The sequence below is a fragment of the Podarcis cretensis genome (genome assembly GCF_951804945.1).
Source record: "Podarcis cretensis genome assembly, chromosome: 1".
Taxonomy (NCBI): domain Eukaryota; kingdom Metazoa; phylum Chordata; class Lepidosauria; order Squamata; family Lacertidae; genus Podarcis; species Podarcis cretensis.
Genome location: NC_137170.1, coordinates 35,324,199 through 35,348,104, shown reverse-complemented (window position 1 = coordinate 35,348,104; position 23,906 = coordinate 35,324,199). Strand labels below are relative to the sequence as shown.

The 23,906-nt window shown below is 41.4% G+C and overlaps 1 protein-coding gene and 1 long non-coding RNA gene across 3 annotated transcripts in view; one reads left to right on the top strand and one right to left on the bottom strand.

Annotated features, from left to right (window-relative positions):
• Positions 1–18,680, bottom strand: part of SNX6 (sorting nexin 6) — a 32,962-nt gene extending 14,282 nt beyond the window's left edge. The window contains exons 1-6 of one of the 2 annotated variants that reach the window (XM_079955068.1): positions 18,539–18,680; positions 18,287–18,334; positions 5,003–5,107; positions 4,320–4,430; positions 2,390–2,511; positions 1,474–1,597 (exon numbers count right to left, since the gene is read on the bottom strand). In XM_079955068.1, the coding sequence (XP_079811194.1) occupies positions 1,474–1,597; positions 2,390–2,511; positions 4,320–4,430; positions 5,003–5,107; positions 18,287–18,334; positions 18,539–18,544 (516 nt within the window). In that variant the 5' untranslated portion in view covers positions 18,545–18,680. Of the gene's footprint in view, positions 1–1,473; positions 1,598–2,389; positions 2,512–4,319; positions 4,431–5,002; positions 5,108–16,893; positions 16,913–18,286; positions 18,335–18,538 lie in introns of those variants that run through there. The other variant, XM_079955069.1, reaches the window with a different exon arrangement.
• On the top strand, positions 18,648–20,529 carry LOC307204225. The gene is made up of 2 exons (XR_013833532.1): positions 18,648–18,783; positions 20,130–20,529. It is a non-coding gene; the product is annotated as an uncharacterized lncRNA (long non-coding RNA).
• Positions 20,530–23,906: the final 3,377 nt, after the last annotated feature.

The window sequence follows — 23,906 nt, the reverse complement described above, 5'->3', positions numbered from 1 at the left end:
GTCCGAACAACTTTTGTTTTCAGAAAGTCAAAATGTAATAGTAAAAGTAATTCTACATACAAATCAGTGGGATAAACTTAGATTAAATCCTGTTACTTGTTGTTGGCAGCTAATTTAATTATGCTTCTTATAAAATTTCTGTCCTGAATCTACTGCCAATCAGTTAGGAATATCAGTCCACTGGTTCATCTAGCTCAGGATTGTCTAGAACAGGGGTTGTCAACCTGGTCCCTACTGCCCACTAGTGGGAGTTTCAGGATTCTAGGTGGGCGGTAGGGGTTTCTACAGCACAAGCTGAATCCTCCTGCTATCGAGCACTGGTGGGCGGCAATGAAATTTTACCATCAAGAAAGATGCATTAGTGGGTGGTAGGTATAAAAAGGGTGACCAACTCTGGTCTATATCCATGGTTCCCAACATGGAGAATATAGACCAGTGGTTCCCAAAAAAGGCTAGGAACCACTGGTCTATATTGACTGGCAGTGGCCCACTCTCTAGGGTTTCAGACTGAGGTGTCTGACCCCCAACTTGTACTTTTTTCATTGCTATTATACCATCAGCTTTTCACTGAGCTATCCATCATGAGCAAGATCTGTCCTGTAATGTCACAGCCGGTTCAGACTGTTCATACATGAAATTAAGATTTTTGTCCCAGTCTGCATCATTTTTCAATTATAATGAATCCCAGTTATATTGTATGTCATTTTAAATGTGTTTGTGGAAGGGGGCTTCTTGGTTTGTTCTTGATTTTATTATGTCTTTTCTGTTCTTTTGTATTTTTATGTTGTGAAGCAGCCTATGATCTTTGGATTAAGGGTGCTATCTAAATGTAATAAATAAATACATTTTGCTTCTCATTCACTCAATTGCAGAAGATTATTTTGGAGATTTCCATGGTCCTCTTAAGCTATCCTGAGCAACTTGCTGTTGCTTGAAAACACATCTGCCTCAGGGCTTGCTTTTGACTCGAGATCAACCATGAGCGAGTTAAATAGCACCCCACAATTCATATCTTTGGGGGAATCCTACTCCTTAATTTCTTCCATTGGGATAACTGTTCATCTATTCCTACTCTGTGCTTCCTGCTCTTTAACCAATTTCCACTTCATAAGAAGACCTGTCCCCTTATTCCATGAGAAAGTTTAGCTTTTGATAAAGGACTCTGTCAAAAGGTTTTAGGAAATCCGAGTTAGATCACCTCATCAGGATGACATACTCAGAAATTCTAAAGGTTTAGAAAGGCAAGGTTTGTTACAGAAACTATGCTGTTTCCTCAGCTGGATTTGTTATATACATGCTTAATTCTATCTTTAAACAATATTTCCTGCCAATTTATCCATTAGTTTCTCACATTGTATTTGAAAATAAGGGGACCTTTGTTCTTTATCTTATTTCAAAATAAGATAAACTTATTTATAAATCTTATGACATACAAACTGCCGTAAATTGCTCCAACGTATTAAATATACTCACATCCTGATTATATTCCAAGAAGACATGGAAATTTAAGTCTTTTCTCAAAATGGGATGAGCTGCTACACGACACAAGAAGACTTCATGCATGGCTACGGTCTTCTTGAAGATTGCCAAATACTCACTAAATATTTAAAAACAAACCAACAGCAGAGGTACAATTATAGAAGTAGAATTTCTACATTAAGTACAAAACATTTCAGCCAGTAACTTACAACAGACTGTTGACTTTCAAGCACAATGCAGTACGTTGTATTTAGTACCCACCCATTTTTTTTGGCCCATGTTGCTAGATCACGATGTTGCCATTACAATGGGAGCCACAAAAGAAGTAGAATTGTGCTTTCAATGACTACACTCTAGGCTTCACAACTCTATAGCCATAATTCACATCCCTCAGACCTCTAAAACCTCCCTTGCTTCTGTATTTCAGTTCTGGCAATAATATAACAGTGTTTCTGTGCTGTGGATATATTTTATGCCCCAGTCCTTTCTTTGTGTCTCTACCACCTATTATTTGCTGAGGTTCCTGCTTTCCCCTGCTTTGATATACTACCTTTGGCACTTGTGTACATTTGTCATGCAAATGTTGAAAATAAGTTTATGGATAAATACATCCTCTCAGAATTGTTTCAAGGCTTAAAACACTGCATCAAATTCATCCAAGCTAGTATAGGATTCAAAATATGATTACATTCTTTTTTAAAAAAGAAATGTAGCTTCTCATGCATTGAGCATCTCCCCACCCAACCTTCCATGCTTCTCACCATTTTGGCCATTACATGTACACTTTTCATCATGATAATTTACTAGTTACTTGCTTGGGGGTCATTGCTCAACTCTGCTTCTTACAGTGGAAGTGACTAAAAAGTACTAGAAAGCTGGAAGTACAGGAAGTACTAAAATATACACATACGCTTCTAGTTCTTGCTTCATCTTGGTGAATTCTTCCTTAGTCATCGATCCTTCTCCTTCACCAAGCTTCTGTAATTTCTCTCTTGAGGCATCAAAATCAGGCCTTGGTGGTGCTGGTGGAATCTGTCAAATGAGTACATCAGAATGTACTTCTGAATTCTTGTCAAAGCAAAAAGTTTCTGAACCAAGATACAATAAGCTGCTTATGAACCTGGATACAAATATTTCTCTCCATGCGACAGCCACCTTCCTAGGTCTCATGCCATTTAAGTGGAAGGAGTTCCTAGCTAAAACAAGTATATCCTTCTGCTCCAGTCTACCCTTCCCCTTTAAAGCCACCAGATAAAATGCCACCAGACTGGCTACCTGCAGATACAGACTCCTTCTGCCTTTGACAGGCCCCTCCCACTAGGCTATAGGTAGTCATGGAGCCCCTCAGACAAGAGCTGTGCCAAACTTCTCTTCTGTAATGAAATTCCGTCTTCCCAATTGAACCCCAGGGGCAGTTCCAGGTTTCACAAGTTAACCTTATAATTCCCCAATGAACAGACAAGAAAGATATTCCACACGCAAAGAAGATATGTATCCCCATATAATACATAACAGTCAACCCAATAGCTCAGTTGGTAGAGTATGAGACTCTTGATCTCAAGATTGTGGATTTGAGTCCCATGTTGGGCAAAGGTTCCTGCTCTGCAGCAGGTTGGACTAGATTACCCTCGCAGTGCCTTCCGACTCTACAATTCTGTGATTCTATAATTTAACATAAAAAAATTGAGTGAATCCTAAAAACCTCTTTCAGGTATGTATCAAAGGAGATGGACATATTGTCCATTCAAGTAAGGACAATATAAATAGTCCTGGACAGTAAAGTCTAATTGCTTCACACTCCATGCTACCAAAGTTGTTGGGGGAAAATGTTGCCTCATGATAGAGTTAGCTGTGCATATAGATGTGAAGTGTTGTTTTAAAAATGTAATTATTTGCTTGTACTATATTTAAAGCTGCTGCGCTTGATTGACCTATTCTAATTAGTGGGCTTCTTAAGGTTAGATTTAGTTCCTAATATTACTTTTAATGTTTAACAAAAGCACTTTTAATGTTTAACAAAGCATTAAAACCCAAAACAGTCAGTATAAAGTTTTAGAACAGCTAGGCATCACACGTTCACATACCTTAGTACAGAGAGCTTTTCAATAGAAATTATTCTTCTTGGCAGTTCTGAATTTATTTAGAAGTATTCCAACAAAAATCAGACAGGATTACTGGAAAGTCTATACCACAGACAAGTAACTTTTAAAGAGTCACTGCACTTTAAGTCCTAATCACTTACCAGCGACAAACCACAACATTCAAACACAATACCAAATCTATACATAAACAATTCATAATCCTCAGCAATTTTTCTACAAAGTAAAATTGATGAGACCATAAGTTACACAATATATAAACCTCAAGAAAATTAGCTGAACGCTTTGCTGTGCAGCAGCAGCAGCACAAAGGTCAAATGCTAGGCCCCAGGAGACCCCCCAGCCCCTAGTGCACTGACACATACGGCCTCCTGCACTTAGATGTCACCCACTATCAATGTTATTATGTAGCTATTCTAGCGAAGAAACTATTCAAAGCAAGAAGCTTTGAATGAGAGATCAAGGCACCAACATCCTCCTAAGAAGAGATATAAGGACCACTAGAGCAGTCCTGCTCTTTCAGGTGCTGGAGCAATGGTTCATCAATTAACTACTACTCCAAAGAATAACTCAGCTGTTTTAGAGGGTGCCCTGCTCTGCCCTACATGACAAAGTATATCAATTTTGTGGGCATTAGTTTCCCACTAATATGCAAGTTCCTTGAAATTGTAAAGAATTTCATCATTCACTTTAAAAACTAGTGCTTCTCTACTTACAATTCTTTGGAAAATAAGCACTTACAATGTAGCCTGCATAATCTTCATTCTCCACAAAGGAATCATGAAGCCAAATAAACTCTTCATGTTGTCGGACAACTGAAAATTCATTTTGTTTAAAATTTGGTAAAGAACTCTGCAAAACAACAACAAAAAATGAGGAAGGAAGAAGTAAATGGTGCGAGCTAAAAATTCAATCACTTAGATTTATTGCAAAAAATTAAACACTATCTTTAATTATATGAAATGCATACAATACTCAGAAAAGCAATAACGTACTGTCTGCCCCAAAACAAATATTTAAAAACCTTTTTGCTAAATTGTGCTCCTCGGGCACAATAGATTAAACTAAGGACAACAGAAAACATGCTTTTCTAACAACATGTTGGACTACTTGAAACACTATATTTAAAAAAACCACAACCAATCAAATCAATATTTTCACATACATGATTGTATGTGTGTGTATTTTATACACACACAGTACACCACATATAGAGCTAGAATTTTTGACAGACAACAAGTGTGTTTTTCATCCTAATCCTTCACATTTTTATGTGATTTAGTCCTATTGAAACCAAGAGAACTGATATCTAATAAATGTGATTGCGGCCTTGAATGAAAAGTGATTATTTTGTCTGTTGATAGTTTTATAAATAAAAATTAATTGAACAGAAGTAAAATACCTAGACCTCAAGCTGGTTTTACCTTTGTATGGACGGTAAACTTCACTTTGTCCCTTTCACTAAGGGCATCAGAAATATCCACTTGCAAGGCAGCATCAGTTTGCAGATCTACAGTGACTGCTCTAAGCTAAAGAAAAAAAGGAGTTCACGTTTATTTAAAGCCATAAAACAAGATTAACAGAAGTTCAGATTATAGTTTTCTATGCCTTTTAGTTTTAGAAATATTACAACAAAAGGAAATATTGTAAGTCATTTGTTGTTGTTGTCTGGTCGTTTAGTCATGTCCAGCTCTTTGTGACCCCATGGACCAGAGCACGCCAGGCACTCCTGTCTTCTACTGCCTCCTGCAGTTTGGTCAAACTCATGCTGGTAGCTTCAAGAACATTGTAAGTCATAGACTAGGTGAAATTAGTGTAATATATAACTAACTAAACACTCTCCATTTATTTTCTTTTTCACTTTAGTAAGCCAACATAGAATGCAATCCTATTCAGAATGTTATCTAAAGTCCCATTTAAACAATATGGTAGGCACTCAAGCAATTTACCTATGCTGAATTCCAAGCGGTTCAGTTTTTTTAAGGGCAGAGCGCCAAATGTGAATTTTAGAGTTTTACCATAGGCTAGTTTCTATACACACTCTGACATCCTCCATCTAGGCAAGTAAAACCCTGAATGGAGTTCAAGGACATATCCCATCCAAGCAAAAACACTCAAGGAGGGAGCAAAGTAGGGCTGGTGAGGGGTGCGGTCCAGGGAAAAGTTCTGAAGGTCAGACAGAAGCTGGAGGGCTGATGTTCCCCATCAATGAAGTATATGAACAATACGTATAGCAACTAGTTGAAAAGAGATAAACATAAATGCACATTGCTCCATGGCTTACCAACTCTCTAGAGTGGCCAAATTACTCCCAACGGCAATTTTTACATTTCTTAACCTAAGAGGGTCATATTGCTGCATTAACCTTAGAACTGTAGGAAAAATGCTTTCCAAAACGCCCTTTAAAACCCATTCTTGGCCAGCCACATTAGTTTTCATGCTGCAGTGGATTTATCCTGGAAAAAGGGCTTAGACGGTCCCATAAATGAAGCTGAAGGCTTTACCATGACTTTTGACACCTGAGATGTGGGTGTTTTTCAGGATCCACCCTATCCCCATGACTGTAATTTGTTTTAACTCTTTTAAGTAATTAATTTTAAACTGTTGTAGCCTGCCCTGGGACCTGCTTGTGAAGGGCAGGTAATAAATTTAATTAATAATTGGAAAGGGTCATAAACCATGTGTGCTTGTTTTTCCACTGGAATTTTAAGTAGTCAGGAAGGTGGTGATAATAAACTCATGGGGCTTCTGGTGAGCAGGTCTGCTCTAGAAACTTAAAGGCCTCACCCATCTACCCATCTTTATGCAGCTGCCTCCTTTAGCACTCGCACCAAACATCCTAAGGAAGAATAACACTACTCATCTATACATTGCCAGCAGTTCCCTAATCGCATTCCCAGAAAAAATAAAACACATGAACTAAACATTAGAGCCTTGCTTCTTTTTGAAAGAAATGCACACTCAAATTTATCTAACCATAAGAACCTCCTTTTTAAAAGTTACTACATAAAGCTTTGCACTAAGTATGCAGAAAACTGCATCCCTGGTCCAGACCTTTCAGTAAGAGCCCACGTTTTCTTTTCTTCCAAAATAGTTTCCATGCATAAATCAAACTTGACATTTTATAATGTGTGGGCTTTGCCTTTGGGTCAGAAAGTAAGATTCCAGTCCTATTTTTTTCTCTGCTTCCCATGCTACACCAGATCATATAAGAAAAGTTTTAATACTGCAGCAGCTCAGTTAAAGCACAATGTAATGACAACACTTTTGTCATCTGCAAGGATAAGTACCCTGCATTAACCTGTTTCTACAGAGCACTGTAACTGGGCTTTAAAAACAAAGGTTCTGGGGCGGAGCAGCAGTTGTGTATGTGTGGAAACACACAAGACACAGAAAAAGACTTCCAAAGGCTGAAATCCTAAACAGTATTTCCCAGTCCCACTGCACTCAGTAGGACTTATTCCAGTTTCGAGCCAGGCTGTTAGCAACAGGAAGCCCCACCCTAATGAGCACTACTCTAGCCTCAAGAGAACCTAAGTGCAACAGCAATGCTTGTTCAAACACTGAATCTTGAGCAACATTTATACTCCAGAACTCCTGTCTGCATCACTCAATACATTCTCAAGACTAACTGCTAAAATACCGTACTTTTGGTCTGGAATGATTAAAAAAAGAAAACATTTAAAGCACCTATTTTTCCCACTTACAGCAACAAAGGAAGCTTCTTTGGTATCCTATGTGCAGCACTATGCCACTAGTTCAGCCCATGTTGCATGCTACAGTGCTGAACCTATATAGGCCCAGTTAATTTTGACCACTAAATCCTGTCTAGGTGGCCATGATGCTGCCAAGAGTGGACAACACTATGCAAATCTAATGTATCCCTTCTGTTCTCACAAATGCAGGGATATGATTGCAACTTGACACTGTTTAGGAGGACACTAATCTAAATGCAGTTGCCAATATTTTTTACCAGCCTCTGCTACTGAACCTTTAATAGTGATTTATCCGCAAATGTTAGTAGATGATAGTGCTCGCCTCCATGCCTATGAAAGCTTCTATCTCGTCTATTTCTGCAGATCAAGATGTACTTAAAGGCAGAGTAGCAGGCATCTGTGCCCAGATGAGTGATCCCCAACAAATTTCTCACATACAATAGTATTAAAAAATCCAGATATTAATACTAGTACTCTGAGCAAGTGTGCATTTTATAGTTGTTTCAAATGCAATGGATTAATCCAGAACTTGATAGCGTGCATTTTGAAGATAATGTACCCCTGCACCAACATCCCAGACACCCCTGGGATTTCTAGATCCCCCCTGACCACAATTCTACCCTATATGCAAAGGGCAGGACAATGTATCACATAGTAGGATATCCTGATTATTATAATAATGTTGTAAGGAACCTTATTTGTCATTGTGTAGGATATTGCAGTTTCACTTTGTCCAAATGCATGAAGTATTACCCTCAAGTGGCAGATATATTCATGTAGTGATGCTGAGCAGAATGTTTTCCCAAAAGAAGTTTCCCAAGTTCATTAGTAACAATGGATGTCAACTTCAAACACAGGGCCGTCTTAAGCATATGCAGCACGGGGTGCAAAGATCGCCTGGCGCCCCTAGGTTGCCCAGAGTTGTCGACCTTTTTAAGTTGTTGACCTTTTTCTAAGGAAATAGTTGTTTACCTTTAGAACGGTTGTGGGATGCAGGGACTCATGGCACCAACCAACGGGGGCGCGAGCCAACGCCCCACACACAGGGGTGTACGAAGGTGGGTGCGGGTTCCATGCTGGGGGAGGACAAAAACAGTCGCTGTGCTGCCTCCCCCCCTCCACTGCTGCTTGCATTCCCCGTCATTCTGCTCTGGCACCCCACATTGGGTGGTGCTGGGAGGGTGCACCGACAGCGGAAAAGCCAGCAAAGGAACCCACAGCTCAGTGTATGCAATAGGATGCGTCACGCAGCACCCACAACGTTATACGCCGCTCCTGGCACGGTACTGAAACAGTTAGCCACCATGCAGCTGGGGCAAGAGCCGACAGCCAAGTAGAGCAGAGCCCGCTGGAGCGCTGCGTGCTCTTCTGCTGCGGACGGCTCGGTGCGAGTTCAGAGTCTGGGGAAGAGCTGCCCGCAGCAGAAGAGCCCGTGCACTCCAACGGGCTCTGCTCTACTCGGCTGTCGGTGGCTCTTCCCCAGACTCCAACGCTTGGCCACGGACTCTCGGCCTGGTGCCCCTGACAGCCCAGCGCCCAGGTGCCGTGCACCCCTAGCGGCAACAGTTAAGATGGCCCTGTTCAAACACAACATTAGACAAGCTTGGCAGTTTCAAAGTGCTTGTGTGCATTTTGGTAAAGAAAGCTAACTAAATATGCTAAATTGGATCACTCTCCATAGAGTAAGGCAGTCCAACTTTTCCCACCAAGTGGGCCACAAGAGTTCTTTGACACGGAACTTGTGGGCAATACACTGCCTTGTTGCACAGGGTTGGGGGGAAGCTGTGAAAGTGCTAACTTTAGGAAGGAGATGGGAGGAATCCAGGACTATATCAGAACCCTCCTGCCTCCTTCCCAAAGCCCAGCCCCTTGCTTACTTGGCTTTGGGAAGACAACAGGAGGGCTGGGATGGGGGTGGCATCAAATGTTGCTCAAGGACACCCAAAAAAGGTGTAGAGGGCTGCATGTTGGCCCATCCTGCCTAGAGCGTTAGACATTTTTCCAATGCAAAATTATTTTCTGGTACAAATTACTTAAATTCACATAGGATTTTTCCCAAATTGCAGCTTCCCAGAAAACCCACATCACTGTATGCAAACACACAGAGATACAAAATAAAATAAAAGTTAAATAGCAGGCCATAGTCTAATCAAAAATTCTGTAAGCATACCCCATGGTCCTTCTTTGAAGTCTTGATTCTCCTTAAGTGAAACACTTTCTAATCAGCATAGAGAACAAACTGAAAGTTGAAGGAACTTAATGAACTGTTAGGGAGTAACTTATTGTCCTTCTGAGTACTGACTTAAGAACAATGCACTCAGTTCACCATATGGAGTTTGAAACCTCTTTCCAAAGAAAAGTGACTCAACGGATGGTCTAGCAATACAGAAGGAAAAGCTGAAACACAAACATGACTTGCAGAAACAGACTAGAAGTCAAGTGGAAATTGAGAAAAGCCTGTATTAGGGAATATAATGGGAAAAGAGCAGAAAGAATTCAATTATGCAAAACTGTTAGCAACATTGGTAGGTATTTTTAAAGAATAACAAGAGCAGCCTTGCTAGGTCAGACCAAATATACATCTAATTCATCATTCTCACAGTGGCAACAGATGCCTATGGAAAGACTGTGAATAGTACCTGAATGTCACAGCTTCCTCACTGGTAATACCCAGAGGCATGCTACTGACCCATAAGAGGATCTTTCCTCTTATTCCACAACTACTAAAGTAATTCAGGAGTCTTTGGTAACCAACATTATCAAAAGCTTTTAAAAAGTATAAGTACACCATGTTGGCTGGGTCACCTTTATCTATCTGCTTATTGACACTTTTAAATAATTCTAAAAGGTTAATGAGACATGACTAACCTTGAAGAAGGCATGCTGGTTCTATTTCTACAACATTGGTTCTTCTATATGCTAAGCTATAACCCATCTATAATACTACTTTCCACCAGTTTACCAGTTTCCATGGAACAGACATTCTTGTTATTTGCTAAAAATATAATCTCCTCAGATACATTTTTTTCACCCCGCTTACACTTCTTTTGCTAACGTTTGTGATACTTTCTGTTTTCCTCAATTAAACAAGACACTATCTGGAGAAAGCTTTCTTGCCTTTAAAAGCTTCATTGGCTCTGCTTCTTAACCACGCTGGCATCTCTTCGCCCTGATTGCACCTTTCATGATCTGCTGCAGTTTCTAATATTGTGGTTTTGAACAACCCCCACATGCATTCTAGAGATATTTTACCCTCTTCACTTTCCCTTTAAACTTTTTTTTAAACCAACCCCCTTGTTTGGGGGACATTTCCTTGTCTGAAGTCAGAAATTACTGTGTTTGATTTTCTTGCCAATTGTCCACTTACATATATGTTGAATTTGATAGCACTATGACCACTGACATAGCTGTATTTCTAGCTTCTAAGATGTTCACACTTTCACACTTTATATCAAAATGTTCAGCTTTTAAAGAAATCACCCGAATGGCAATTTGGGACTGTAAGAACCCAATTTTCTGTATTCATATGATGCCCTCTTATCAAACTGGTAAAAATAATAGTGCCTGGTAGTCTTGGAATTAGAGCAAGGAAATAGGATGCAGCAACTAAACCAGACAAAACAGTGAAGGTTTGCAAGTTTAAAACTGAGAATAAGACTTATAAAGCCTACCCATTATTTACTTAGTTAGAAAAAACTAACAGAACTTGGGCTATGCTGCTTACAAACAGGTCTTTAAATGTTCATAGAGAACAATGATTTTTTTTTAAAATAACAGAGCTTTGTTTATAAAGTTACACTTGCATAGCTGTCAACGTTTCCCTTTTTTTAAGGGAAATTCCCTTATTCCGAATAGGATTCCACGCAAGAAAAGGGAAAAGTTGACAGTTATGCACTTGCTACTTTTATTCTTGTATGTGCCACTCTCAAAACTTGGCAAGTCATAGGATTCTTACCAGCATGATAGGCAGTGGCGTAGCGTGGGGGGTGCAGGGGGGCCCGGCCGCAACATCTGGGGGTTAGGGTTAGGGTGCGCAAATCCACGGGTTAGGGGGCGCAAATTACTTGCCTTGCCCTGGGTGCTGACAACCCACGCTACACCACTGATGATAGGTTGAATAAGAAAGAGAAAATAAAATAGTAAATTAAAAGAAAAGCTATGTTTCAAATGTTACTTCACTGTTCAAATTAACCCTGCAATATGAGGGTGGGGTAGGGAAAACTATTTATAATAATTATGAACAGTTGTGCAAGTTTGCCTGACTCCCTTAGGGGAGAAGTTCCGCGTAAAATAATAAACTAGAAATTTCCCAAGAAATGCTTATAATGCGCAGGATGAAACGGTGAAGTCTGTTATGATTAAATGGGCACAGGATGTTGGACATAATATTATGTTTGTTGACTGGGAACAGTTATGGACCACCGGTTTGAAATTTACGGCATGTAATGCCTTAAGAGAGAATATTATGAAAATGATGTATAGGTGGTACATGACCCCAGTCAAGCTTGCAAAAATCTATCATTTGCCTGATAATAAATGTTGGAAATGTAAAGAAACTGAAGGTACATTCTTTCACCTTTGGTGGACGTGCCCAAGGATTAAGGCTTTCTGGGAAATGATCTATAATGAAATGAAAAAGGTATTTAAATATACCTTCTTGAAGAAACCAGAGGCCTTTCTCCTGGGCATGGTCGGCCAATTGGTGTAAAAGAAAGATAGAACTTTTTTTATGTATGCAACAACAGCAGCAAGAATACTCATCGCGAAGTATTGGAAGACACAAGATTTACCCACTCTGGAAGAATGGCAGATGAAGATGATTGACTACATGGGACTGGCAGAAATGACCGGCAGAATCCGAGACCAGGGAAAAGAGTCGGCGGAAGAAGACTGGAAGAAATTTAAGGACTATTTGCAGAAACATGGCAAAATTAATGAATGTTAGATTGATGTTGGAGAGAAATTAATTGGTTTCCAGCTGTAATGTGAAGGTCGAGTAATAAGTTAAAATAAGTCATAATAAGTTATAATAAGGATTTGTTGAGTTAAGAATTTGAATTGGAATACAAAAGGGGGAGGTGAGGGGAGGTCTGGGAAATAAGATAATGGAATAAGTAATGAAAATTATATTTGGTTTTTTTTTTGTCATTTTTTGTGTATTTTTTGTGTGTGTGTTGTCTCGTATTAATTTGGAAAAACCTAATAAATATCTATATAAAAAAAAATGAAGGGAGAGTAAATAACCTAAGGCAAATGGAGGCTGGAATGCAGGTTGTGGGGAAAGACAGAACTCTGCTTTGAGGTCTGTTTGGATTATTTCATATTTTCTAAGATAGTGAGCCTATATTGGACAGCCCAATACATTGTATGGATATGTTGGATGTATATTTTATGTTTTGTTTTGAAGAGTTCTGCCAGTAAAATTTTGAATAATAATAATAATAATAAAAGAAATGCTTATAATGCTGCAGAAGTTTACAGAACCAGTTTTGCATCCACATGAAGCTCCCCAGAAGAGCAAAGAAACTGGGCCAACAACACAGAACTGCCACATTTCCAAGGCAATCCCAGTGTCTGTAGCAACTAAATAAATTGTTGTTTCAGCTGAGGTAATTGCTCCTTAAAAAGCTGGCTACAGTCATTAAAAACACAGTTCATATGAAGCAATATTTATGCAAGCAGATATTCCCTGTACAAAATATTCTAGGATCATTTTGTTATGACAAACCTGACCTTGTGAATGGTTTGGTAGACAAACATCCCATGCTCCTGAAGAAGTAGACTGTAGACTACAAAAGGCTATGTAATTAACTATTTAATAAGATAGTAAAAATGTCATCATGCTGCAGTTGGCACGGCTGCCAAGTGGCAGCCATGCCAACTGCAGCTTGTCAAGAGAACAGCAGGTGGGTGGCCCAGGCAGATGGGAAGGCAGGCGAGCAAGTGACTTGGGCAAGCCATAGAAGAACAGCCAGGACAGCTCCACAGCAATCATCCTGCTCTGCTGCCGCTACCCACCTCACACTGACAACACCATTTCAGCTTCTGCCGCGTTGGAAGCTGAAGAAGAGGGAAGTGGCAGTGGAGCAAGACAGCAGCTGTAGAGCTGCCCCTTTCTGCCTTGACTGTTTCTCTGTGGCTTGCCCAGGCTGCGGTTTGGACGAGGTGCAAGATGGGGGAAGGGGGCTGCACAGCTTGGAGAAGATGGGTTTGGCAAGGTTAAGGAGGAGTTGGGGGTTGGTGAGGGGTAGATTTGGAAAGGTGCAAAGGGAGTGGGGGGTTGATCAGATGTAAAGGGCAGAGAATGGGGTTGGCGAGCAAAATGAGCAGAGGTGGTAGTCCCTGATGCTACAGTAAATTTGTTAGAAGATTCTAGAATAATAGAGTTATATCACTGGCCTATCCAGCAGTTGTTCAGAGCAACCTAGAATAAAGCCTGCATTAAAAGAAAGGTGAAGAAAAGGTGGAAGCTGAAATATAGCTAAAAGCCCTTGTCAAATGCAGTACATTTCACGCATTACATGGGGATGGATGCAGGTGGAAAAAATGTATGTTACAAAATTCTATCACAGGCTTACCAAAACTTTGCATTCTACCTTTAAATGTACCCATTATTTAGATCGTTAAGAAAGCTAGGATACCTCTGATGTTTCTGAACACACAATCCTATGCTGAGTAAGGAGATGAATAGTCTCTCTAGGTGATGTACCGTAGAATATCACAGTTTTGGAAAAGACCTCACATGCTTTTTCTTCCCAACATATACTACAATATGAAGGGAATGTAGCAAACTAAAATGAGTTTTGTGACACTTTAAAGACCAATAGATTTACTGTGACACAAATTATGACTAAGCTACCCTGTGGTCTATGAATTGCTAGACAGTGTTTTGGAGAATATTTTGCACAGGGGGTGGGATTTCTTTCGGATTCCAAACCAGTTTAGGAAACAAAGTCTCTAAAACTTTCAATGGCACATACATTATTGAATCAGAAATTAAATCCTGCGAACATTCACATCCACATGTAAAAAAAAATCTTACCAGATGTAGTTATGCATGAATCCTAAATAAATTAAGAGAATGGCACAAATATCATTTCAGATGCAGCTATCATAAAATGCTAAAATGCACAGGCACATGTGGGAGCAGAAGCTGGTTAGTGTGAGCCTGAAGCATTAGTTGAGATTCTTGCATTGCAGGGGGTTGGACCAGAATAGTAGAATCTTAAGAGTTGGAAGGGACCCCAAGGGTCATGTAGTCCAACCCCCTACAATATAGGAATCTCAGCTAAAGCATCCATGACACATGGCCATCCAACCTCTGTTTAAAAACCTCTAAGGAAGGAGAGTCTACCACCTCTCATGGGAGTTTGTTCCACTGCTGAACAGCTCTTACTGTCAGAAAGTTTTTTCGAATGTTTAGGCGGAATCTCCTTTCTTGCAACGGAAGCCAGTGGTTCGAATCCTACCCTCAAGAGCAGCAGAAACAAGCATGCTCCCTCCTCCATGTGACAGCCCTTAAGATATTTGAAGATATCATATCTCCTCTCAGTTTCCTCTTTTCCAGGCTAAACATACCCAGCTCCTTCAAGTGCTCCTCGTAAGACTTAGTTTCCAGACCCCTGATAATCTTGGTTGCCCTCCTCTGCACACGCTCCAGCTTGTCAACATCCTTCTTAAATTGTGGTGCCCAGAATTGGACACAGTATTCCAAGTAAGGTCTGATTAAGGCAGAATAGAGTAATACTATAACTTCTCTTGATCTGGACACTATACTTCTATGATCGCAGCCTAGAATAGCATTAGCATTTTTTGCTGCTGCATCACACTGTTGACTCATGTTAAGCTTGTGGCCCACCAAGACCCCTAGATCCTTTTCACATGTACTGCTAGTAAGCCAGGTGTCCCCCAGCCTATATTTGTGCATCTGGTTTTTCCTGCCCAAGTGCAGAATGTTACATTTGTCTCTATTGAAATTCATTTTGTCAGCTTGAGCCCAGTTCTCCAATCTGTCAAGCTCATTTGAATTCTGATTCTGAAACCTCCTAGTTTGGTGTCATCTGCAAATTTGATGAGCAACGCCTCAATTCCTTCATCCAAATCATTTATAAAGACGTTGAACAACGGGCCCAGGACAAAACCCTGTGGCACCCCACTTGTCACTTTTTTCCAGGATGACAAAGAATCATTATTGAGTACTCTTTGGGTTTGGTCAGTCAACCAGCTACAAATCCTCTTAACAGTTATCTCGTTCAACCCACATTTTACCAGCTTCCTCGAGAGAATATCATGAGGGACTTTGTCAAAAGCAGTATTGAAATCAAGATACACTATGTCCACAGGATTTCCCTGATCCACCAAGTTTGTAATTCCATCAAAAAAGGGAATTAGATTGGTCAGGCATGACATTTTTGAGAAATCCATGCTGGGTCTAAGTAATCACAGCATCCTTTTCCAAATGCTCACAGACCGACTGTTGAATTATCTAGATTCAGGTAGGTAGCTGTGTTGGTCTGACGCAGTAGAAATAAATAAAAAAATTGTCCAGTAGCACCTTAGAGACCAACTAAGTTTGTTCTGGGTGTAAGCTTTCATGTGCATGCACACTTCTTCAGATACCTGAAAATGGGGACAACATTTGCCCACCTCCAGTCTGTTAGGGACCTCACCTGTTCTTCAAAAATTCTCAAAGAAAAAAGGCTCAGAAATTACATCCACGAGCTCCTTTAGTACCCTTGGATGCAGCTCATCAGGCCCTGAGGATCTGAATTCATTTAAAGTAGCTACGTACCATATTCCCTTACTACCTCTTTTCCAATCTTGGGCTGCAGCTCCCTCGCTTGCTTTCCTTTTGGGTGAAGACAGAGGGAAAGTAGGTGTTGAGCAGTTCCACCTTTTCTCTGTCACCCAACAGCATTTCTCTGTGTTCCCCATGCAGAGGACCTACCACTTACTTGTTCTTCCTCTTACTTTGGACATAGCTGAAGAAACCTTTATTATTATTTTTAACTTCTCTTGCAAGCCTGAGCTCATTCTGAGCTTTAGCCAGCCTGACTTTCCCCCTGCAACTGTTGACTACTTGTGTTTACTCCTCCTTTGTGATTTCCCCTTTCTTCCAGTTCTTATACATTCCCTTCTTAAGAAATAAATTACAGTTCTTCAAGGGACAGGAAGATCCTGATCATTTCTATTCAGTATACTGGGGTTTTATTTCATGTTGTCTTGTTTTAGATTTCTTTCCTCATGTCATCTACAGAAATATGGTTGCTAGCATTTTAGATTGTGTTTTTTATTTAATATGTATAGGTTTTTATGTCCTACCCTTAGCTGGATATATTATTCATTTTTTATTGTTTACTTGTCTAAATAACAATTTGAAAACTAATTTAAAATGTACACCAAGTTTAAAAGCAAATAAAGCGAAGGACAAAATTAATAAGAAAGTAAACAATGGTCTGGCAAGTTTTCTAACATCAGTTTAAAAGTTTGGGGGTTTTTTTACACATACTTTTGGGATTACAAATATTAAACCAACAGAAACATAAGACTCCCCAAACTGTATCTGACAGAAAACAGTGGCAGAATCAAGAATCACCCACCATAGCTGTCCCATGTCAGGCTAGTCAACTGCTATGGGACAGAATAGTTTCCTTCAGCTTAAGTGGTCCTGCTGTACTCATCAAAATTTCAGCTTCTATTGTTACATAGCTTGATATTTCTTTTTAATATTTACTTTTCCAATAAAAGTTTCTTTTGATCATTTCCTGCCCAGCTAAAAAAATGCATGTGTTGACTATCTAAAACATTTTAAATCACTTATTACTGTTTATATATTTTCCTCAATGGACACATGACACTGATTCTTTACTTTTGTTTGAAAGCCAGTTTGAATAGTCTCCAACTTTTGGGGTCTGTGGGTACACCAAATGTCCATTTCATGTAAGAAAAATTGGTGATGCTCAGAACTTGCCCCTCCCCCAATATCAACACATACTCCAGACCAAGTACAACACAGACAAAAAAGCCCCAAATGAGCCTCTCCCCCAAACAAAAAATATGACTCAAGTATAAATATAAAAAATTGGGAATGGCATGGGGCATGGAAGTGCTCAAGGATACCAGGTTGCTTATAGTCACCATGTTATGGACTCCAGGGTATTGGACTTAGGTTGGGCTAAGAGATGGTGAAAGTCCCAAGGTCAACCAAAGAGTTTAATGGCTGAGTAGAGATTTCAACCTGGGGCTCCCCTGCCTATTCATAAAATGAGCAAGGAAATGGATGAATCCTGGATACCACCTGGAGCTCTTTGCAGGAAGATGGGGGGGGGGGGGAAATATATAATAAACAATAATTTTCTAGTCAAAAAGTATTTGAAAAAAATAGCTTTAAGCTCTTTCTGCATTTCTCAACAAAAGCAAAGGCACATTGCCTACCAATCCAAGAGGTTCAAACTACACCCACCGGTTTAAAGTGTGCCGCTCTGCAAAGCTGACCAAAAAATAAAATAAAACCAACAGGGGAGCTGCAGCAACAGCAAAAGTGTTTACAGCTAGACCAACGGGGGGTTTATAATATCTCAACTGCCTGCCGTGGCAGTTTCAATCAGAACGCAAAGCGGATTCGATGCTAATAATGAAGAAAATGGTAACGCTATTATATTTTAAATCCGAGAGGAGAACTCCGTTAAGAGTCACCAGCGTCAGCTCAGGATGATGGTGCATCCAGACCACCCGTGACAGCGCGGAGTTTTCAGGGAACCGAAGCTGGGCAGAAGGAGCAGGAGAACCGGGTGGGGGCGGCGAAGCCTCCCGGGAGAAGATGCCGCCGCCGCCGCCGCCGCCTCACCCCCCTCGCTTCCCCACCCACCGCCCCACACTCCGAAAGGGGCTGCCAGCCCCACACATCCTGAAGGAAACCTGTTCTACCGCCCGCCAGCCCCACACCACTCCAGGGAAGAAAGCCCCCTCCCGTCAGGGGCGTCCAGCACTTACGCCTCGGTCCTCCTCGGAAAGGAAATCTGGGCCGTCGTCCGAGCCTTCCTGCTCCGAAGAAGAAAAGGGCGGAGGCGGGCGGCGAAGGCGAGAGAGACCGAGGCATCCCCCACCGCGGACAGAGAAAGAGAGAAAGGAAACCGGTTAGTCACGCCGGCCTCCGACCCCGCCGCTCTCCCCCGGCCGCCCCTTCCCCCGGCCAGAAGACCTCACCACGGCGGCGGCGGCGGCGGGAGCTCCGCAGGAACCTACCATCATGGCTGCTCCCAGCCCTCAACTCCGTTCCCTCAGCAGCAAGCGCAGGCCTAGCCCGCCAGGCAGCCCAGACCGGAGGGGCGGGATTAAGGCGGGGACAGGCGGCGGCAGCAGCGGCGGCGAACAAGGGGGTTCCGCTGAGCTCGAGCTCGGCGTCGGCCGTGGGTGTCCGCGGCAGCGTCTTATTTCTGGGCGAGGGACGGGCGTGTGGAGAGCAACGCCCGCGCGGTAAGTGAGGCTTGGTAAGTGAGGAGGCAGCAAGCCATGCTTCGCGCAGTATGTATGTTTAGGACAGGAACAATAAAAGGAAACACGCCGTCATTTCTCCCTCAGGAATCCTAGGGAGGGCATGGTTTGCTCCCTGCACTTCAGGACCTTGGGTTTTGTGTCAGAAATGAACGGTGAAAAAGAAAGAGGGGGGGGGGGGGGACGAATTGGACTCCATGGTCACTGTCATAGTTTGAGAGTCGCGTGCTCTGTAGGACTGTGGGCCGCAGGCGCCACTCCGGCAGCTTGCAGCTACTACGGATCCATCTGTGCAGAAAGAGCGCGTGGTGCAGGTCTTGCCCTGGACTGCGGGTGGGGAAGTGCAAGTTTAAATGCTCCCCCATCATGTGGGCAACGCTACCTAGAACACAGCATTTGACAGAGAAAGGCTTTAGTTTAGGCATCTCGGCACAGCTGCCCCGTGTTGCAACGTAAAAATAGACCCATTGAGAGGTTCAGGTATTGTCTCTCAGGCAGACGTCCTCCTGTGTCAAATGCGAATAATAATATCAACCGATTCCCACGCTTCCAAACTGTTTTAGGAGGGCAAACACTTTGCAAATAAAGTACCATGGCTACAATCCTGTGCACGTTTTACTCTCAATGTCTCTTCGAATTCAGATACAAATCTAAGATTGCAGCTGTAAGGATGCATCTCCATTATTGAAAATCTTTATGCCCAACACAGCAGATGTATTAATTTAACTCTTACCTGGACTTCAGAGGTGTAGAGACTACAGCCAGGTCAGAACCAGTCAAGTGATAAGGGCGGATATCAACCCACACTGCTTCTGTTATAAAATACGCATTGGTCATGCTACTCCTATGACCACTACAACGGTGTTTATATGGTCTTTTTAAAAGAAAAAGAGTGATGCTTTGTGCAGCTAACTGCTCGCTTTGAGGTCTGTATGAAGAGGTGGGAAGCCAAGCAAAAAAAAAAAGTCTAAGAAACAAGTGTTGCTTCACAGTTTCTCAAGATCATTTGAAATCCAACATTGTGCAAGCAAACCTGTTCATGCAGTGGACTTCCCCTCCTATCCCCTGCACTCCCCCAAATCTGCTTGGGTGGGGGCTGACCTTCCAAAGCAGATTTTGGAGGGTGCACAGGGGGCTGCAGAGGGGAGGAGAGAGGGTCCCATTGTACAAGTGGAAATCTGTTCCACTGGTGTAAAGACACCATAGAATTAAACCCAAAAGCACAGCTAGATTTTTGGCCCGATCTTGTGACACACAAAACTGGGTAGAGGAAACAATTATGAAGAAATGTACGCTACTCCTGGGAACAGACTGAGCCTCCTTACCTGCCTCACACTTTTAGGGCTGGTTTTCAAGACAGGCATAAAAATTGGTTGAATACCTACATTCTTGCTTCTGAAATGAGGAGTCCTTCATTTGAAGAATTGATAGGCCATATATCATCTGAAGGGCAGATGGTCAGAGGAAGGAACAGACAAAAAAAAACCGCATCTAAATCAACTGACATCACCATTCTTGGCTCTGGCTCAATTGGTTCTTCCTTCAGTCTTCAAACAAGTTAATGCCCTTTAGAAACTCAAGTGTGTGCCTCCCCAAAGGATCTTCCTCAGCAATGTTAAATATGCATATTATGTGAAAGCTCTGAACATATAATCCATTTCCATTTACTCCAGTCATTCCTGCCATCGTGATAACAAACCTTTTGTGAGAGGGACTGAGTAAGTAATCATTAATATGGCTTATTGAGCGACTTTAGAAATGCCTTTTGTGTCCTCTGTGGTTAGCCTTCCAAAAACTTGTCTAACATAGAACACATTACAGATTGATAGCTGGGTTGAAATCTGTGGTTTTTGGCTGTATACACAAATATGTGAATCCAATAAAGTCAGTTGTGTTTTAACACACATGTGATCCACACTCTGCCATAGTCCAGCTGCACATTGCTTACTTGCAATACACATTCGCATCAAAGGAGCCTGGCAGTAAAATGGTGCTGTTGTTGTACAATTGCTAGCCTCATAGATGCATGGCCCAGAAATGGGAGTGTCACTGGAGTGTCCTGCACCTCAACCTGATTTGCGTGGTTCAAGTACATACCTTGCAGCCATTCCTGCTTTTTTTCTCCTTCAAGTGACTCTGTAGGCACAGAAACAGCCTTGCAGGGACACATCTACCTTGCTCTTATTTAAAGCTTTCAGTGCTTGACTGTATAAACAATTTTATTTCTTTCCTTGCTGTCATAAACAGATGATTACAAAAGGGCTATCCAGAGAATAAAGCACTTAGCAAGTCTGCATACAATAGAATCATAGAACTTCAGAGCTGGAAGGGGCCCCAAGGGTAATCCAGTGTAACCTGCTGCAATGCAGGAATCACAACTAAAGAATCCCTGATAGATGGCCTTTCAATCTCTGTTTAAAAACCTCCAATAAAGGAGAGTCTACCGCCTTCCAAGGCAGCCTGTTCCACTGTCAAATAGCTCTTAGCATCTCATACCACAAGTCTTCTGTTTAGTCATAATCTCCTTGTAATTTGAATCCATCAGTTTGGGTCAGCAGCAGAAAAAAAGTTTGCTGCATCTTCCATATGACAGCCCTTCAGATATTTGAGGATATCAAAGGTTGGTTTTGAAAAAGCGTTGTTTCTCTTGAATTGTATATTGTCTGGTTTCCCCTCAGGTTGCTATTATCTGTAGAAAGGGAACATAAATTTACCCGCACCCAACAAAATAACCCCTCAGTAAATGAAAACAGGAATAGTAGTTGATGGAAGAAATATTTGAGCTTACCTGTCTCTAGAAAAATTGTGAAGTGAGAGTTTTAAATGTGACAGATTCTAGAAACAAGCAAATAACAATGAGAAGGGGAGGTAGTTCTGTAGGTTTCCTTCAAAATAAAGTTGTGGCTCCTTTCCCTTAGCAGAAAGAATAATCTGTGTCTTATTCTGTTAAGAAGAGCATAGTGGCAATTGTGTCATGCCAACCCAACCCACAACCTATCACACTGAGCACTTGGCAGTTGTATTGGCAACCCCTCCAGCATTGCTGAATCTTTCCCAAACAGTAAGCATAATAGATTGTAGCCAGGGTCATCATGACCTGGATTCTCGAGAGAGCTGTGTCTAACCAAATGCATAGGCAGGTTTTTATGCAATACATTTTTATTAGGTATAGTGAATAGGTGTTGCATCTGAAAGAACATAAACTTTTAACTAATATAGAAGGTTCACTCTGCAAATTCATAAAAAATAACCAATGTGTACTTTATCCAGCTTCCGTAAGTGTAATGTGAATTAGGTACAAATATTAAGCTGCAAGCCTCTTCCTTGTCAATAGATGGTGCTAAGGGTATAATTTTAACATTGCTACCAGTTCAGGCAAGATTTATGAATAGGCTCCAATTACAAAAAGAATTTCCCTTGTATGGGTGACATTACAAACCTTAACAGTCCAGCTGCTAGAAACCAAGGAGACTTTACAATTTTAAGCATGTTCGGCTTTTAAGAGAAAAAAAACTAATGTAAATCAAATGAGTACAGGAATCCAAGTGTCCTTTCTTTGAGTTTCTGTTGTTTAGCATAATTAAAAATAAGCTGTGGGTGTATTCTAATGGTAAAAATACAGCAGCTGTTCCCATTATGAAAGTATAGCTTTGTACAGATCTATTTTACAGGCACAAAAAGGCTTTACATAGCTCTATCCCAGACAGTGAAATGTCTGCTTCCTGGGCAGGGTAAAGAGGTGCATCTTCAGCATTTGCCAAGAACTATATAGTGAAGTTAACAGTTTCACCCATGTGGGGAGGGAGCTCCACAATTTAGGGACTGCCAGAAAAAATCCCCTCTCCCAGGCCACCACCATCCCAAGCTTCTTAGTTGTGGAACTGCCCTCTGCCAGTCTTAACACCCAATATGTTCTGCAGGGAAGGGAGACAGTCTTTCAGATATTTGGGGCCAGAGTAGTTTAGGGCTTTAAACACTAATGTGAGCACCTTGAATTGGGACTGGAAGTGAAATGATAATCAGGGGTGCTGCTTTGAAACAGGTTTATATGTGAACTAAGTGGAACCCCAGCCAGTAATTGGGCTGTTGCATTTTAGACCAGCTGAAGTCTGAGTTATCTTCAAGGACAGTCCCACATAGAGCACATTGCAATAATCCAGTCCTTAAGTTGCCAGAACGTGGAGTACAGCAGCCAAGTCATTTCTGTCCAAAAGGGGTTGTGGCTGACATACAAGGTGTTAAAAAAAGGCACATTTAGCCACTGGGGCCACCTAAGCCTTCAGTGACTGTGTTAAACCCTGGAGAACTCCCAAGCTGTGGATCTGCTTCATCAAGGGGTGTGCAGCCCTATTCAGGACAGGTTGCCTCCCCACCTCCTGGAAGTGAGAACTTGGGGCATATGACACCCCTGCTTTTCAGGATTCAACCTCAAATTAATGGCCCACATCCCTGCTTCCCAAATCAACCACCTCTCCCAGCCTTGCTGATGTGGTTCAAAGGAAAGCAGAGCAATAGATTTGGCACCAACTGGGCTGCAGGAGTTTCCAGAAGGTGTACAAGATGCCATCCAACCGTCTTAGGGACTCTGCTCTGGAGTTATGTAGGAATTACTCCTTAGCCTTTTCTTCTCTTGAAAATGTCCCACAAAGCAGCTGTATCTGCTGGTGCCTCTCTTGCATGCAGAAAGTCCCTAACTCACCAAGGGTTTGAAACTCATTGGCTACCCTCACCTGGTTTAGACTCCAAACCCACTGAAATTAATGGACAGGACTGTCAAATCCATCAATTTCAATGGGCCTATTCAGCATAAAACTTAGTTGGATAGAACATTCTGTAATGACATCAGCAGCCATTTAAACTTACTCTAGTACATGGTACTATGGGTTCTCAAGATTTTGTAAATACAAAGAAGCTAAGTAAGTAAGTAAGTAAGTAAGTAAGTAAATAAATAAATAAATAAATAAATACTAATGCCAATTCCTGCCAATCTTCACAGAACTCTAGCCCAATGGTTGCCATCAATTTGATTTGAATTAATTTTATAATGAATGGTGATTTTTAGAATGATTTTAGAATGATGTATTATTTTATTGTTGTTAGCCGCCCTGAGCCCGGCTTC